At 36.4% G+C, this 20,066-nt stretch overlaps 1 protein-coding gene across 4 annotated transcripts in view; it reads right to left on the bottom strand.

Annotated features, from left to right (window-relative positions):
* The window catches only part of IFT74 (intraflagellar transport 74), an 85,832-nt gene that overhangs the window by 18,215 nt on the left and 47,551 nt on the right, over positions 1-20,066 (bottom strand). For 3 of the 4 annotated variants that reach the window (XM_064291822.1, XM_064291819.1, XM_064291821.1), the window contains 3 exons: positions 18,425-18,607; positions 17,155-17,195; positions 15,866-15,945 (listed from right to left, as the gene is read on the bottom strand). In XM_064291822.1, coding sequence (XP_064147892.1) covers positions 15,866-15,945; positions 17,155-17,195; positions 18,425-18,607 — 304 coding nt within the window. The remainder of the gene's footprint in view (positions 1-15,865; positions 15,946-17,154; positions 17,196-18,424; positions 18,608-20,066) is intronic. The other variant, XM_064291820.1, reaches the window with a different exon arrangement.

A 20,066-nucleotide genomic window follows, 5' to 3' on the forward strand; every position in this document is an offset into this window, starting at 1 on the left:
GGAAAAGACCGTCTTTTTAACTTGATGTGGGCAAAAGTGGATGTCCATCTATAAAAAAATGAAACAGGACCAATACCTCACAGCATACACAAAAACTAATTCAAAATGGATCAAAGACCCAAATATAAAACCTAAAACAATAAAAATCAAGGAAGAAAAAATAGGAACACTGTTAGGGGTCCTAATACATGGCAAAAATAGATTACAAACCATAACTAACAATGTAGAAACACTAGAAAATAAACTAGATAACTGGGAGCTCTTAAAAATTAAACACTTATGCTCATCAAAAGACTTCACCAAAAGAGTAAAAAGAGAACCTACAGACTGGGGAAAAATTTTGGCTATGACTTATCTAACAAGGGTATAATTCTAAAATCTATAGAACACTTCAACACCTCAACAACAAAAAGACAAACAATCCAATTAAAAAATGGGCAAAGGATTTGAACAGACCCTTCATCAAAGAAGACATTCAGGCAGCTAACAGAAACATAATGATCATTAGCCATTAGAAACCCTGGTGGTGTAGTGGTTAAGATCTATGGCTGCTAACCACAAGGTCAGCAGTTTGAATTCACCAGGCACTCCTTGGAAACTCTATGGGGCAGTTCTACTCTGTCCTATAGGGTCGCTATGAGTCATTAGCCACTAGAGAAATGCAAATCAAAACTACAATGAGATACCATCTCAGCATGACACTACTGGCACTAATAAAAAAAAAAAAAAAAAAACAGAAAATAATGAATGTTTAAGAGGTAGCAGGGAGATTGGAACTCTTACGTACTGTAGGTGGGAATGTAGAATAGTACAACCACTATGGAAAACGATCTGGTGTCTCCTTAAAAAGCTAGAAATAGAAATACCATACAATCTAGCAATCCCACTCCTGGGATTATAACCTAGAGAAATGAGAGCCATCACACAAATGGATACATGCACACCCATGTTCATCGCAACATTACTCACAATAGCAAAAAGATGGAAACAACCTAGATGCCCATCAATGAATGAATGCATAAACAAATTATGGTACACACACACTGAAATACTATGCAACAATAAAGAATGATAAATATGTGAAGATTCTCACAACATGCATGAAACTAGAGGGCATAATGCTGAGTGAAATAAGTCAATCACAAAAAGACAAATACTGTATGAGACCACTATTATAAAAATTCAAGAAAAGATTTACACACAGAAGGAAAAATCTTTGATGGTTACCACAGAGAGGAAGGATGGGGAGGGGAAAACTAACTAGATGTAGGTAAGCGGTAACTTTGGCAAAGGGAAAGACAGTGCACATTATAGGAGAAGTCAACACAACGTGACCAAGGCAAAGTCATAGAAACTTCATAGACACATCCAAACACCCTGAGGAACCGAGGTGCTGGGCTGAGGACTAGGGACCATGGTCTCAGGGGACATCTAGGTCAACTTCCATAACACAGTACAAAACGAAAATGTTCTGCATCTAACTTTGGTTATTAGCATCTGGAGTCTTAAAAGCTTGTGAATGGCCATCTAATATAAACCTATTGGTCTTATCCTGTCCAGAGAAAAGAGGAATGAAGAAAACCAAAGACACAAGGAAAATATTAGTCCAAAGGACTAACAGACCACATGAACCACAGCTTCCAAGAGCCTGAGACCAGAAGAACTAGATGGTACCTGGCTACCACCACCGATGGCTCTGACGGGGCCCGGACAGGGCAGAAGAAAAATGTAGATCAAAATTCAAATTCACGAAAAAACAAACGACCAGATTTACTGGTTTGTCAGAGACTAGAGAAACTCCTAAGAATACAGCCCCTGGACACCCTGCTAACTCAGAACTGAAGCCACCTCTGAAGTCTACCTTTCAGCCAAAGATTAGATGGGCCTATAAAACCAAAAAAACATGTGAGAAACGTGCTTCTTAGTTCAACCAAGTATACGAGGCCAAAAAGGACAACACCTACCCAAAAGCAAAGACGAGAAGCCAGTAAGGGTCAGGAAAACTGGATAAATGGATGCAGGAAATCCAGGGTGTAAAGGGAAAGGGGGAGAGTGTTGACACATTGCAGGGATTACAACCAATGTTACAAAACAATTTGTGTATAAATTTTTGAATGAGAAACTAATTTGCATTATAAATTTTCCCTTAAAGCCCAATAAAATTAAAAAAAAAAGAAATATACATGAACTAAACATAACAAATATAGGTTATATATTGATGCTAATGGAGAAACACAAACAGAAATGGGGGAGGGAGGAGTTTATCAGGAATAAATTTATCATGTTGAAGCTGTATGTTAACTGCTGTTTATATCTTAAATATTGTAGTAACTGTAAGTGGTGTAATGTAACATATGTGGTAACCACTAAGAAATCACCAAGAAAAAACATTCAGAAGAAAAGAAGAAACTTAACAAAAAGGCTCATCACAAAACATCCAAACAAAAACAGCAAAATCAGAATAATAAAGCAAAGAAGATACGGAACACTCATAAAACAAATAGCAAAATGGGTGAGATAGACACTTCGTTTTCAGTAATAATCAGTGTACATGGTCTAAACCCCCCATGCAAAAGGCAGAGAGTGGTGGAATAGATGAAACAACATGATCCATCCTTCTGCTGTCTTCAAGAAACACATCTTAGATGTAAGGACACAAATAGACTAAAAATAAAAGGATGGAGAAAAATATTCCATGCAACCAGTAGACAAAAAAGTGTAGAGGTGGCCATACTAATAACAGAAAAATGGACTTTAATTCAAAATCTGTTACAAGAAATAAAGGAGGGCATGACATAATAATAAAATGGTTAACTCAGGTGAGAAGACTTAACAATCCAAATATCAATGCACCAAAGTTATGAAATAAATTCTGACTAACATGAAAGAAGACATAGATAATACCACAGTAATAGTAGGGGATTTCAACACACCACTTTCAAATGTAGACATAACGTCTAAAAAGAAAATCGCTAAGAACACTGAGAACATAAATAAAACCATAAGCCAACTAGGCCTAATGGACATATATGGAACCTCTATCCAACATCAGAACAATACACATTTTTCTCCAGTGCACATGGATCATTTTCCAGAATAGACCATAAGCTAGGTCACAAAACAAGTCTCAATAAATTTAAGAAGACTGAAATCATACAAAGCATCTTCTCTGACCCTAATGGTATGAAGCTGGAAATCAACAACAGAATAAACAAAGGGAAAAAAAAATCTACATGGGAACTAAATAATACAGTACTGAAAAGCTACTGGGTCATACAAGAAATAAAAAATGAAATGAAAAAATTCTTAGAATCAAACGAAAATGAAAATACAACATATCAAAACCGTTGGAACATGGATAGCAAAGGCAGTTCTCAGAGGGAAATTTATAGCAATGAATGCCTACATTAAAAAAGAAGATCCAATATTGCTAACTTAAACAGACAACTTGAACAAATAGAAAAGTAAGAACAGAAGAAGTCAAATGCTACCAGAAAAAAAGGAAATAATAACAATTGGGGGAGAAATAAACAAAATTGAAAACTGAAAAACAACTGAAACAACTAACAAAAGCAGACATTGTTTCTTTGAAAGGATCAGTAAAACAGACAAACCACTGGCTAGACTGACGAAAGGAAAAAACCAGAAGAAGCAAATAACCAAGAGATGAAATTGGTGACATTTAATCGAACCGACACAGATAAAGAAGATCATAACAGGTTACTATGAAAAATTACGCTCCAACAAATTTGTAAACCTAGATGAAATTGACAAATTCTTAAAAACACACTACCTACCCAAACTAACACAAACAGAGGTAGAAAATTTAAACAGACCCACCACAAAAGAGAATGAAGATATCCTCAAAAAACTACCAAAAAAAAAAAAAGAAGAAGAAGAAGAAAAAGAAACACAACCAGATGGCTACACTGGAGAATTCTAACAAACATTCAGAGAAGAGTAGACACCAATCTTACTCAACCTCCTCGAAAACAAGGAAGAGGGAGGAACACTGCTAAACTCTTTCTATGAAGCCAGCGTAACCCTCATACCTAAACCAGGCAAAAATATCATTACAAAAAAAAAAGGAAAATTACAGATCAATATCCCTTCTGAACACAGATGCAAAAATTTTCAACAAAATTCTAGCCAACAGACTTCACCAAAATATGAAAAAAAGTCATACACTATGATCAAGTGGGATTCATACAAGGATTATAAGCATGATTCAACATCAGAAGATCAATCAATGTAATCCACCACATAAATAAAACAAAGGAAAAGAATCATACAATCATATCAATCAATGCAGAAAAGGCATTTGATAAAATTCAACACACTTTCCTGATAAAAACTCTCAGAAAAATATGAATAGAAGGGAAATTTCTCAAGATAATTAAGGGCATATATGCAAAACCAACAGCCAACATTATACTCAGTGGAGAAAGGCTGAGAGTCCTCCCTCTGAGAACGTGAACAAGCCAAGGATGCCCATTATCACCACTCTTATTTGACACTGTACTAGAAGTCCTAGCCAAAGTAATAAGACAAGAAAGAGAAATAAAAGGTATCAAAATAAAAAAGAAAGAAGTAAAATTACCTCTATTTGCAGATGACATGATCCTATACATAGAAGACCCTAAAGATTCCACAAAAAAATTGCTGGAACTAATAAAAGAATTTAGCAACCTTTCAGTTACAAGATTAACGCACAAAAATCAGTTGAGTTCCTCTACATTAACAAAGACTACTCCAAAAAAGAAAAAAAAAAAAAAAGTGCTATTTACAATAGCCCCCAAATCAATAAAATACCTAGGAATTAACCTAACCATGGACATAAAAGACTTGTACAATGAGAATTATAAAACACTACTACAAGAGACTAAAAGAGACCTACAAAAAATGGAAAGACATACCAGGCTCATGGACTAGAAGATTTAATATACTGAAAATGTCAGTGCTACCTAAGGCAATATACAGATACAATGCAAATCTCAATACAAATCCCAACAACATTCTTTACTGAAAGGAAGAAATTAATGACCAACTTCATATGGAAAGAAAAGAAACTCCAAATATCCAAAGCAATATTGAAGAAAAGGAAGCAAGCAGGAGACTTCACACTCCCTGATATCAAAACACACTATACAGCTACTATAGTCAAAACATCCTGGTGTTGGTTCAATGATAGGAACATAGACAAGTGGAGTAGAATTAAGAACCCAGAACTATACCCAAACATCTATGCACAACTGATTTTTGACAAGGGGTTAAAGTCCATTCAGTGGGGCAGAGACAGTCTCCTTAATAAACAGTGCAGGTATTATTCACAATAACAGAAAGGTGGAAACAAGCTAAGTGCCCATCAACAGATGAATGGATAAACAAACTACGGTACATACACACAGTGGAACGCTATGCAACAATAAAGAAAAACGATAAATCTGCAAAACATCTCACAACATGGATGAATCTGGAGGGTATTATGCTGAGTCAATGACAAAAGGACAAATATTTTATGAGACCACTATTGTAAAAACTCATGAAAAGGTTTATATGCAAAAAGAAACAATCTTCGATGGTTACGAGGGAGGGGAGGGGTGGGAGGAAAAGACACTAGACAATAGATAAATGGTAACTTTGATAAAGGGTAAGACAGTACACAATGTTGGGGAAGTCAGCACAACTTGACCAAGGCAAGGCCATGGGAGCTTCACAGACACACCCAAACTCCCTGAGGGACCAAATTACTGGGCTGAGGGCTGCGGGGATCGTGGTCTCGGGGCACAAGTCTAGCTCAACTGGCATAACATAGTGTAGAAAGAAAATGTTCTACCTCATACTTAGGTGAGTAGTGTCTGGGGTCTTAAAAGCTTGTGAGCAGCCATCTAAGATACTCCACTGGTCTCACCTGGAGCAAGGGAGAATGAAGAAAACCAAAGGCACGAGGGAACAGTTAGTGTAAAGGACTAATGGACCACAACTACCACAACTTCCACCAGACTGAGTCCAGCAAAACCAGATGGTGGCAGGCTACCACCACTGACTGCTCCGACAGGGATTACAATAGAGGGTCCTGAACAGAGCTGGAGAAAAATGTAGAACAAAATTCTAACTCACACACAAAAAAAGACCAGACTTACTGGTCTGACAGAGACCAGAGAAGCCCTGAGAGTATGGCCCCCAGACACCCTTTCAACTAAGCACTGATGTCATACCTGAGGTTCACCCTTCAGCCAAAGATTAAACAGGCCCATAAAACAAAATGAGACTAAATGGGCACACTAGCCCAGGGACAAGGACAAGAAGGCAGGAGGGGACAGAAAAGCTGGTAATAGGGAACCCAAGGTTGAGAGTGTTGACATGTCGGGTGGGCAACCAATGTCACAAAACAATATTAATTGTTTAATGAGAAACTAATTTGTTCTGTAAAACCTTCATCTAAGGCACAATAGAAAAAAATAGCTAGGAAAAATAAATAAATGGTGCTGGCAAAAATGTATGCCCACCTGCAGAAAATGGAAACAAGACCCATATCTCACACCATACACAAAAACTAACGCAAAATGAATCAAAGACCTAAATGTTAAACATAAAGCCATAACACTCCTGGAAGAAAAAAGATGGAGAAAACTATGGTACCCAATCCTTTATTAAACTAGGATAATAAACATTACAATAAATATACAAATAGAAGAAGGCAAAACTGATAAATGGAACGTCATAAAAATTAAAAACTTATGCTCATCAAAAGAGTAAAAAGGAAAACCTACAGACTGGGAAAAATCTTCAGAAATGACATATCAGATAAGGGTTTATCTCTTAAAATTTATTTTAAAAACTTCAACAATGCAACAACAAAAAGACAAAAACCCAATTATAAAATGGCAAAGGACACGAACAGAACCTTCACCAAAGAAGCAGTCAACAGGCACATGAAAAGATGATCACATTAAAACCAGAAAACCAAATCTGTTGCCATTGAGTCGATTCCAACTCATAGCGACCCTATAGGACAGAGCAGAACTGCCCCACATGGTTTCCAAGGACTGCCTGGTAGATTTGAACTGCTGACCTTTTGGTTAGCAGCTGTAGTTCTTAACCACTATGGCCCCAGTGTTTCCAATTAGCCATTAGAGAGATACAAATCAAAAGTACAATGAGATACCATCTCACACTGACTAAGATGGAGCCCTTATCCACTGCTGGTAAGAATGTAAAATGGTACAAAAAAAAAAAAAAAAAGGTACACCACTATGGAAAATGGTATGGCATTTCCTAAAAAAAAAAAAAAAAGAAACTAGAAATAGAGCTACCTTTTGATCCAGCAATCCCACTCATAAGGATATACCCTACACACCTAAAGGTACTGACATGAACAGATATATGCACTCCTATTGTAGCTTTGGTGTTTTCAATCGCCTCATATGCATGTGAAATTTGGACAGTGAATAAGGAAGACTGAAGAATTGATGCCTTTGAATTATAGTGGTGGCAAAGAATACTGAATATACCACGGACTGCCAGAAGAACGAACAAATCTGTCTTGGAGGAAGTACAGTCAGAATGCTCATTAGAAGCAAGGATGGCAAGATTTTGTTTCACATACTTTGGACATGTTATCAGAAGGGACCAGTCCCTGGAGAAGGACATCATGCTTGGTAAAGTAGAGGGTCAGTGAAAAAGAGGAAGACCCTCAACAAGATGGACTGACACAGTGACTGCAACAATGGGCTCAAACATAGCAATGCTTGTTAGGATGGTGCAGAACCGGGCAGTGTTTCGTTCTGTTGTACATAGAGTCACTATCAATCAGCACCTAACAACAACAAGATGGCAGCTTTATTCACAATAGCAAAAAATGGAAAGAACTGAAGTGTCAATCAACAGATGAATAGATAAACAAATTCTGGTGTATATATACAATGGAATACACTGCAACTAGAAAGAACAATGATGAGTCTGTGAAACATAAAATGGATGGACCTGGAGTGCTAAGTGACATAAGTCAAGCATATAAGGGCAAATAGTGTATGATCGCTCTTTTAAAAGAAAAAAAAAAAAAAAAACAGATAAATATATAGAGACCAATGTGCATTGGTAGTGCCCAGGGAGAGGAGGGGGTAAACGGGAAAGTACGCTTTAGACCATAGAGACTAGTTATTTTTGGTGATGAGAAAAGCTGCACCGGATGTGGATGTACCTAGCACAGCACAGAGTAAAAACGAGTGTTTGAGCACATATGGATGGGTATAGATACAATTAAAGAGAATACAGATAAATTGTGATAAATATAACTAATGTCAGTGAACAATTTGTGTGGAAATTGTCAAATGCGAACCTAACTGTGTAAACTTTCACCGAAAACTCAATTAAAAAAAAAAATTCAATAGGTCTAGGTGAAGCTGAAGAATCTGCATTTCTAACAAGGTCCCAGATGACACTGATGACCCTGGTACAGAAATAATACCATTGTTCTAGTGAAAGATTTAAAGTGTACTTGAACCAATTTCCAAACTGAACAATAAGCAGCGATTCATTTTTCTTCATTTGATGTGTATTGACAAACCGGAAAACAGCAATGGATAGATGTCATTTGAAATCTCAGATACCAGGAAGATATACCACGTTGATATTGAACAGACTATTTTGTATATCCTGGAAAGATACTAATTGGGCAAATACTTCCTAAAACATGTTTTGGAAAATCTCCAGGCAAGTTATTCAAGCTGTGGTTTATAAATTAATAGCATTAGTAATAGCAGCTAATAGCTAACATTTACTGAGTACACTTTTTTAAACTGAGCACTGTTGTTTTATGTATGTATTGTGTGCATTTATTAAATTCTCAGAATAAACCCTAATAGGTAAGTAGTACTGTAACCTCCATTTAAAGGTTTTGAGGTACAAAAAGTTTAGGTAACATGTCCAAGAATGAATAGCCAGTAAAACAGCACAGCCAGACTTTGAAACCAGGCATTCTGGTTACAGAACCTGGTTTTTTTTTTTTTTTTTTGGTATGAAGTATTGGGGTTCTTTTTTTAAAATTTAATTTGTTGTTGTTGAAAATATAGACAGTAAAACATACACCAGTTCAACCATTTCTACATGTACAATTTGGTGAAACTGTTTACATTCTTTAGGTTGTGGAACCATTCTCCCCCTCCTTCTCTGAGTTGTTCCTCCCCCACTAACATAAACTCACTGCCTCCTAAGATTCTTACCTAATCTTTAGAGATGCTGTTGTCACTTTGATCCCATATAGTTCTTAAAAGACCTTAATGCTCAAGACAATTTTTACTAGTTAAGCTAACGCTCTTCTGCCTCTTTTAATTCTATTTTACCTGTTGTAATAAAAGCAGAAAAGTTTCTAATCTAGGCTTGGGAATTCTGAACATGATAAAATATCCTACAGACCATCCAAGAAAAGTATTGTTTTATATTCTATTACTCCTGATAATTACTCCTGATAGAAGCATATAAATTATGGAATAAGTTGCCACGAATTCATTTAGAGTTTTGAACAGTAAAACATTTCCAATGTTTCTACAGCACTTTATGTATAATTCTATTATAATATATATTTATCCCATTTTAGCAGTTAGTTGTTTACATATCTGTGATATGCTGTATTAATAACTGCATGGTATTCTGTTTTACAATCTAGTCAATCTTTGGGAAGGTATTGGACTCCATGAAAAAAGAAATAAATTTTAGTGAGTAATAACTCCCAAAAGTCACACTTGGGGAGATAGATGACTGTGAACAGTCTTAATACTTTGTTAACTGTATTCCTCAATCCTAGTCTGTGAATGTAGACTTCAAGAAAATCAGCCCCACCTTGTGGATAATGGTAGTACTACTAATTCAGGCCTTTGCAAATATATACATAATTTTAGAATTGGCAGAGATCTGTGAATATTAGCTTGACCAACAAAAACTAAAAACTTTTATAGTAGCTAGCATTGGTGAGGAAGCACTTTCACACATTGTTATTGGTTGTATAAAAATGGCACAACCTTTTCTGCAAAGAAACTTGGCAGAATCAATCAAAATTGTAAAAATACCTCAACAATAAAAAGACAAACAATCCAGTTAAAAACTGGGCAAAGGATATGAAAAGACACTTCACCAAAGAAGACATTCAAGCAGCTAACAAACTTATTAAAAAATGCTCATGATCATGAGCCATTAAAATCAAACCCGTTGCCATTGAGTCAATTTTAACTCATAACAACCCTATAGGACAGAGTAGAACTGCCCCATATGGTTTCCAAGAAATGCCTGGTAGATTCGAACTGCTGATCTCTTGGTTAGCAGCTGTAGCTCTTAAGTACTACACCACCAGGGTTTTAGCCATTAGAGAAATGCAAATCAAGGCCACAATGAGATACAATCTCACCCCAGCAATACTGGCACTAATCAAAAAAACAGAAAAAAACAAATGTTGACGAGGTTGTGGGGAGACTGGAACTTATACATTGCTAGTAGGAATGTAAAATGGTATAGCCACTATGGAGAACAGTATGACACTTCCTTAAAAACCTAGAAATAGAAATACCATATGACCCAGCAATCCCACTCCTAGGTACATACCCTAAAGAAATAAGAGCCGTGACCCGAATTGACATATGCACAGCCATGTTCATTGCAGCATTACTCACAATAGCAAAAAGATGGAAACAACCTAAGTGCCCATCAACGGATGAATACATTAACAAACTGTGGTATGTACACACAATGGAGTATTATGCACCACTAAAGAATAATGACGGATCCATGAAACATCTCACAACATGGATGAATTTGGAGGACATTATGCTAAGTGAAATAAGTAAATCACAAAAGGACAGATATTGTATGAGACCACTACTATAAAAATGCATGAAAAGGTCTACACACAAAAAGAAACTATCTTTGATGATTATGAAGGAGGGGAAAGGTGGGAGGAAAAAGTACTAAGTGGACAGTAGGTAAGTGGTAACTTTGGTGAAGGGTAAGACAATGCACAATACAGGGGAAGCCAGCACAACTTGCCCAAGGCAAGGTCACAGAAGCTCCATAGACACACCCAAACTCCCTGAGGGACCAAATTACTGGGCCGAGGGCTGTTTGGATCATGGTCCTGGGGAAAATTTAGCTCAACTGGTATAACACAGTTTATAAAGAAAATGTTCTATACCCTACTTTGATGAGTAGTGTCTGGGGTCTTAAAAGCTAGTGAGCGGCCATCTAAGATACTCCACTGGTCTCACCCCATCTGGAGCAAGGGAGAATGAAGAAAACCAAAGACACAAGGGAAAGATTAGTCCAAAGGACTAATGGACCACAACTACCATAGCCTCTACCAGACTAAGTCTAACACATCTAGATGGTGCCCAGCTACCACCACCAACTGCTCTGACAAGGATCACAATAGAAGGTCCTGGACAGAGCTGAAGAAAAATATAGACCAAAATTCTAACTAAAAAAAAAAAAAAAAAGTCCAGGCTTACTGGTCAACAGAGACGGGAGAAACTCTGAAAATATGGCCCCCGGACATCCTTATGGCTCGGTAATGAAGTCTTGCCTGAGGTTCACCCTTCGGTCAAAGATTAGACAGGCCCAGAAAACAAAACAAGACTAAATGGCACTCTAGGCTAGGGGCAAGGACAAGAAGGCAGGAGGGGACAAGAAAGCTGGTAATAGGGAACTCAAGGTGGAGAAGTGGGGAAGGTTGACATGTCATCTGGTTGGCAACGAATGTCACAAAACAATACGTGTATTAATTGTTTATTGGGAAACTAGTTTGCTCTGTAAACTTCATCTAAAGTACAATAAAAAAAAAATACAGTATCCGGTATTGAGTGAGAATATAGGCTACTGTTGTCTGTGTTATCTGCTCTAGCCAGAATAACAATTATTTTTCTATTACTTCTCCCTTGCTCATATAGAACCAGCATTTTAAAAGTAACAATTAAGCAAGTACTCAATGGCTGGCAATTCACCTGAGAAAGGAGAAAACAGGAGGGATTCAGGCTTTTCTGAAAAGTAGCATGGCGTCTGCCAATACTGCTCTGCTTTACTGATAACCCAGAGTTTGTAGCCAAGTCCCGTCTGACTTTCAGTACAGCTATTTCTCCTTGCTTCTAATTAGCAAAAACTAATCCTTCTTTCCCTGCTAAAACATAGGACTGAGTGAGGTAATCCCAATTTTTAAACAGTATGTATGTTTAAACTTAAGCAAATTTAGAACCCATGTAACAAAATGACCTGATCGAATAAAGTGAAGTCTAGCAAATATTTAACATGATAAAATCAAAGCCCCTAGCAGTTTAAAAATGTAGTGATGCCTTATTATAATGAAAGTTTTGTTATGAAATTATTGTATTTTTTAAAGTCATTTATAAAGATGAAGTAAAGATTCTAGCCCATTTAGAATTAGTCAAAAGTCTAAGTTTATTGTAGAATTTTTTCTGCTTTATTACAGACTATCACAGAAACTGATAACTCAGCATCTAAAGATCTTCATAGAGTAACTAAATAACTGATTTTATTTAGTCAACTTTGAGATATGATTATTCCATGTAACTTTTGAAAAACTAACTGTAAAGACTTGTTAAAATGAATAAACATGGTGTACTCAAGAAAGTTGTTGGACTACAGTGTCACCATTACTACCCAGCAGAGAACACAACTGTACCTAGAGCTAGAAATCCTCAGAAAAGTAAAAAAAAAAACCTATGCCAACCAATCAAGTTTCTCTAGGTAAGAGTGTATATGTGTATCCTAAGAACTAGAGGAATCAAAGAAGGAACTAGAGCCCAACTTTTACTACTTGTTCAGTCTAGAATTCTTTCTTTGCTAAAATCTAGGATTATTTAGTTCACTCCACAAACATTTACTGAGTGTTTACTTTCCCAGGCATTGTATTGATGAGATGAGCTCCAAAGTGAACAAGACACACCTCATGTCCTTGAGAACTTATAGCTTAAAGGGGGAGACAAACACAGAACTAGACAACTGTAAAATAATGTGGTCACTGCAGTGATACAACTATGCACAGGGTGCTCTGAGAACACAGGGTAGAGGGCATACTGAGTCCAGCCCAGAAACAGATCAGGAGGGAAGTTATAGTTATCATGACAGATGAAAGCAAACCAGAACTGGTATCTTAAAAGTTAGCCTGGAAAATAATAGGGAAAAACAACCTTTAAGACAAGAGAGCAAATGACTGAGGCATAAAATATTAGGAACAAAGGATTAAGGCATGAAAGAGTTTGATACGTGGTAAATAGGGTGTGACGTGTGGTATCACAAGTAGTTTAAGATTATTAGAATGTAAGGATAGAGATGGTGAGGGGTTGGAAAGGAGGCTAAAAACGCAGGGGCCAGGTTACAGACAGATTAGAATGCCATGCAAAAATTCTTTATCTTGCAGGTCACGGGAACCAATGGTAGGTGGAAAATGACACAGTCAGAATCTCATTTTCATTTCACATAAGTCACTGTGGCAACACTGTGGTGGATGAATCTCAGAAGGGCAAGACTGGAGTTGGGGAGACCAGTTAGGAAGCTACTGAAATAGTTCAGGCAAGAAATAACAAAGTCCTGAGTTAATACGTAACCTTCTAACAAGTAACCTTCTAACAAAAAGCCCAGGTGCTGTTGCACCAATAATCTAGGATAATCACAGTGTGGCAGGACAACAACACTAATGTGTTGGTATTGGAGCCCTGGCAGCGTAGTGGTTAAGCGTTTGGCTGGTAACCAAAATGTTGGCAGTTCAAATCCACTAGCCACTTCCTGGAAACCTTATGGGGCAGTTCTACTCTGTCCTACAGGGTCGTAATAAGTCAAAATTAACTCGACAGAAATGGGTTTGGTTTTTTTTCGTATGTACATACACATATATAACATATATTTAATTACATATATAAATGTATATCTTTTATACATATTAAAGTAGTTTTTTGCCACATTACGTTGCGCTATATATTGTTTTTCCCTATATTAATAAAGAAGGACAAAGAAGGTTACAAAACAAAAAGTAAAATGGAAGCTAAAATTCAAAGAATTCCATTTATCTTAGAATACTGGCAATTGATAATGAATTATTACCCCAAAATAAGTTATTTTACTGGAAAGAAGCTGACTGTTGCTAGAAATTTAAATTTTGTAAAAAGAAAATTATTTAGACTATATCCTACAAAGCATCTAAAATCAAGAACATTATCAGATTTCTCAAAATAGTTTTGAAGATATTAATAAGAAAATCTAGAATACTTGACCAATATAAGTTAAAAGCAATAAAATAACTTACTAAAGTAACATGACCTTAGTCTTAATTTATTGTATGCCTACCTCCTCACATACACCATTTAATATTCATAAACCTTAGGGAAAAAAGACTGTTACATTAATTTTGCTGATGACAAAACTAAATCTGAGTTACTTAACTTATTTAACAGCTGAAACTTAAAAGTTTCTCTGCCTTTAGATGCCTTATTAAAAGCAATTAATTAAAAAAAAAATTGCCATCCTGTTGATTCTGACTCATAGCGGCCCTATAAGACAGAGTAGAACAGGGTTTCCAAGACTGCAAACCTTTATGGAAGCAGATTCGCACAGAGTACGTAGTAGGTTCAAACCACCGACCTTTCAGTTAGCAGCCAACTGTGCCACCGGGACTTTTAAAGCCATTAGTAGCCATATGAAAATAAAACTATAAAACTATACAAGCATTTTCTAAAAAAATGTCTACTTCACGAATGCAACAGTTCATATTAGAAAGCCAAGCTTAGGCTTAGGCAGTGGAACAAAGACTTTACGATCAGAGACCTTTGTTCAAATCTTGACTTTACCACTTACTTAAATTACATAACTTCTCTGAGTCTCAACATGCATAAAAAAGGGCTTAGCAAGGCTTCAAAAGGTTTTTGCAAAGGGTGCAAAGTGCCCAGTCCAGGCAAGTAAATCAATAATAGCTAATGTTATTATTCACAAATCCAGAAAAAAGTAAATAAAACTAATATACCATCTTTAAAACTGAAGTAAAAAAAAAAACGTTTTAGAACTAGAACACTGTTTTTCTCTGCTGCAGATTTTTCTTTAGCCATACTAGGTATACAATACCATATCTAACTCCTAAGAATATACAAACAATTCTTGATAATTCAAGAGCATATTAACTGGTTTGCAGTTGAACTATGATTAAAGTGCCATGGGGAACCTATCTTTCTCTTTCTTACTAGAAAGAAATGGGTTAGCAAGCTTCTACCCCAAACCCTTTTCCCTAGACACACACACACTGTATTCTGGAATCCCCACCACAATACTTCCATTTGTTCAGACCTAAAGCTCCCCCAGGTGTCTGTTCCTGTCTTAGCTCTTCAAATCCCATTGCTGGGCAAAGTTGGGGTTGTGAGGGGAATCAGGGTAATCAGTACTCGCTACTTCATTACTGAGCCCCACTGGGGAATTGATTGTTTCTGGATTATTTGTGATATTTGTGATCTGATAATCACCCCAACCCTCCAATCCTACCAGATACCAGTTATATTGCGTAAGTATAATTTAGGAATATGTAACAACTTGAAACCATTTTACTTCATTAAAAAAAAAAAAAGAAAGAAAAAACTACCTTGCAAAACTAAACACATTTTCATCATTATGCAAAAATTTCAAGTTATTTCAAGTTTGTGATCAGTTTAAATAATTGCCTTAATTACTTATAAAACTTGGCATGTATTTTAGCAATTAAATGAGTAATATCAAAAAGAATTAAATAATAAAACCAGCTAAATAGTTTTTGGGCTTCAGTTAACACTGTACTAACATACTACACATCTGTTAATCTACATTATAAAAATACCAGAACTATTACCTTGGTGTTCCTCTAGATCCATGTCAAGTTGTCTAATTTCTTCATTAAACTGATTTATTTTTTCTTTTATATCTGTCAACCTGTTGAAAACATTATCTAATGAATACATGACAGATAATGTCAACTTCAGTAAAATGGATAAAGGATCTCAATAGACACTTCTTCTTTTTCATTTTGTTGTCGTTGAGAATATACACAGCAAAACATACACCAATCCAACCGCTTCTACGTGTACACTTCAGTGACCACGATTAGATTCAAGTTGTACAACCTTTCTCACGCTTCTTTTCTGAGTTGTTCCTCCCCCATGAACATAACATAAACTTAACATAAACTCTGTCTCCTAAGGTTCCTATCTAATCTTTTGAGTTGCTGTTGTCATTTGATCCCATATAGATAGTTTGTAAAAGAGCATAATGCCCAAGGCAGACATTTTTTACTAGTTAATCTATTGTTTGGTTTTAAGACTTCAGGGGATATTTTTGGTTTACGTTTTAAAGATTATCTCAGGGCAATACTGTCAGGGGTCCATCCAGCCCCCTTGACTCCAGAAAGTCTGGAGTCCATGAGAACTTGATATTCTATTCTGCATTTTCCCCCTTTGATCAAAAGTTCAGTAACGGCATCCGAGCACCATCCAGTTCTTCTGGCGTCATGCAAAGGAAACAGTTGTTCATCCTGGAGGCAATTAGCCACACATTCCATATCCTCTTCCTAGTCCTGACTCTCCTTCTTCCTCTGTTGCTTCAGGCTAATGGAGACCAATTGTCCTGCCTTGAATGCCCGCTTGCAAGCTTTTAAGACCCCAGGCAGCACGCAAGGAACTAGGATATAGAACAGAAGCGCTAAACATGTTATTAGGGCAATTATCTGGGATGTCCCATGAAACCATGACCTTAAACCTCCAAACCAAGGAACCAAATTCCATGAGGCTTTCGGTTGTACATAAGCAGCCTCAGCAGCTACTCTTTTTTTTTTTTTTGTCATCATAAATATATCTATCACATCTTCAAAGAAGACATACAAATAACCGATGAGCACACAGCATGTGAATTACATCTTAATAAAACTGTTAAAAAAAAAAAAAACCCAATTGTACTATGTCTTGACTCTTAAACATTCAAAGAAATACTTAAAGCTGAGGCAAGACTGAAGGCTGCATCTGTATTAATATTCTCAATGTTAACCATAGAAAGAATGACTGTACCAATATGCACCTCTTGTACAACTAGAATGTAATTTAAAAGATGAGAAATGGATGTAAAATGTCCAAGAATAAAGGTACTTACTGTCTCTCCATGCTGGCTATTTCCTGATTATCTTCTTTAACCTATAAAGGCATAAAGAATAACTCACTGTTAGACTATCTATACAGAACTTTCTTCTAAGGTATGCTGTACTAAAATGTTAAATCTAGTCTCTTTCTCAAAACTTATTTCTCAGAATTCAACCTTTGAAGTTAAAGGAACAGCATTTAAGGAACGCATCACAGTTCCTCAATGGAACGGTAGCAACTGATCTACCCATATCTAGCCACATGGCACTATCAGGTTAACATTTCTTTAGGCCTGAATCAGCTTATATAAATTCCTGATACACCACCCCCAAAAGTGGGGTAGATTTAGCAAACCTGGTCAAAGTTGAATTTTGAAAAATAATGAATACTTTCAAAAAAAAAAAAATTTTTTTTTTTTTAGTATACGTATGCCTCATGTAATATTTGGGATATAATTATTCTTATATGTATATATACTTATATGAAAAGATTGCTCATTGCTTATCTCTTTATAAGTTTTCTTATAACTTAGAAAAAAGTTCTCTAAGGAATTTCAGAGGTTCTAGATATTTTAGTGCCTTTCTGAAATGACTGTAAAGCTTACGTAGCCCCTGAATTGCTCCCTAAGGTTCTTCCAAACCCATTGGGCCCAACCTGAGACCATAAATGAATCCCATTTATAGGTTCCTGACTAGAGATGTTCCCAAATGCAGTTCTCCTAAGGGCCTTATAGTTAGGGTATCTCAGGATAAACAATAGGTTAACTATAACTTACAACTAAATTAAAGCTAGCCAAAAAAAAAAGAAAAAAAAACTGTCTTTTTTTTTTCGGCTAAGCTACTGAATACATGTGACACGACCTTATGATTTCACAGGACATTTGAATTCCATTTCCTTCATGGAGGTACTGACAGTATTAACAACATAAGTCTTTAGCCATGGAGCATTTATTTTGTATATACAAGGCCCAAAACAAATAACAGAACATATCTTTAATAAGATCGTCTAATTATTTAATGACCAATAAGGAAAAGTTCCAAGTTTTCCTAATAAGGGTCAAAACATGAGAAAAATGGCCAAACTCTGCACAAAGACAATATAAAATGAGGACATAAGGCAAAAAACAGCTTCTGTGAGAAAATGACTTTTACCTAGATTTTCTTGGTCAAGTATCTCACATTAATTTAGGTGAAGCTAACGTTTCACTATTTTTTGGAGGCAATAAACTTATTGGTTTTCCATTCAATTCATATTCTTTAAATAAAGCAAATCAATACAGTTACCAAATCCTGATATATTAAAAATATGTTCATTCTTCCTACTTGCTTCAGTAATCTCTCTCTCTCTTCCATTGGAGATCCCATGCTTTTGTCTTCTGCAATCATTTGATCTCGATGGGACTCTAACTCATAAAGTTTTTCGTGCAGCAATACAGCCTCCTGTTTTACCTGGGAGTGTGCTATTTCCTGAAGGCAACAAATAAAAGGAAAAGTTTAATGAGTATTTTATAAAAAATTACTCTCAAACGGGTTTCAGTTTACACCACCAGCATTTTTAAATAGAAATATCAAATACCTATAGTACTCAATGGAGCCCTGATGGCACAGCAGTTAAGAGTTCGGCTGCTAACCAAAAGTTGGCAGTTCGAATCCAACACTTGCTTCTTGGAAACCCTACGGGGCAGTTCTACTCTGTCCTACAGGGTCACTATGAGTCAGAATTGACTCAACGGCAATGGGTTTGTTTTTACAGTACTCAATAATGCTACAAAGCACGTTTCTAAACTGAAAGAGTAAAAATAAATTCCTCTATTCTTTTATAAGCAATTTTCAGTCCAAAAGTCACAAGAAGTTGGTAGCCTTAGTTTGTTTTATTTTCTAAATAAAAGACTTGAACAAAGATAGGACATCTTCACTAACAGCAGGATAATGAAGAAAACGTCTCAATATATGTACAACAACTTTAACCACAATGTCCAATTCAAGGTCTGAAGAACTGATCTCTTGAAGAGAAAATATTTTCCCTATTAATAGGTCATTCTTAGTTGTTGTTGTTAGGTGCTGTTGAGTCGGTTCAGACTCATAGTGACCCCATGCACAAAAGAACGAAATACTGCCTGGTCCTGAGCCATCCTCACAGTCGTCATCATGCTTGAGCTCATTGTTGCAGCCACTGTGTCAATCCACCTCATTGAAGGTCTTCCTCTTTTCCACTGCCTCTGTACTTTGCCAAGCATGATGTCCTTCTCCAGGGCCCGATCACTCCTGACAGCATGCCCAAAGTTTGTAAGACGCAGTCTCGCCATCCTTGCTTCCAAGGAGCATTCTGGTTGCACTTCTTCCAAGACAGACTTGTTCATTCTTTTGGCAGTCCATGGTATATTCAATATTCTTCGCCAACACCACAATTCAAAGGCATCAATTCTTCTTTGGTATTCCTTATTCATTGTCCAGCTTTCAAATGCATATGATGCAATTGAAAACACCATGGCTTGAGTCAGGTGCACCTTAGTCTTCAAGGTGACATCTTTGCTTTTCAACAGTTTAAAGAGGTCCTTTGCAGCAGATTTGCCCAATACAATGCGTCATTTGATTTCCCGACTACTGCTTCCATGGCTGTTGATTATGGATCCAAGTAAAATGAAATCCTTGACAACTTCAATCTTTTCTCAGTTCATCATGATGTCACTTATTGGTCCTGTTGTGAAGACTTTCATTTTCTTTATGTTGAGGTGCAATCCATACTGAAGGCTGTGGTCTCTAATCTTCATAGGTCATATACAGACTTTTGTACAAGTAGACAAATTATTATGTATTCACCACTATTCTACTGTTCACAAAAAGAAGGTAAGAAGGTATGTGACAAGTTTTATTAGATAACCAAAAAACTAGAGATGGTGATGGTAACGATGACAACAGAAGCTAT

Source organism: Loxodonta africana, chromosome 9 (assembly GCF_030014295.1).
Source record: "Loxodonta africana isolate mLoxAfr1 chromosome 9, mLoxAfr1.hap2, whole genome shotgun sequence".
In the NCBI taxonomy this organism is placed as follows: domain Eukaryota; kingdom Metazoa; phylum Chordata; class Mammalia; order Proboscidea; family Elephantidae; genus Loxodonta; species Loxodonta africana.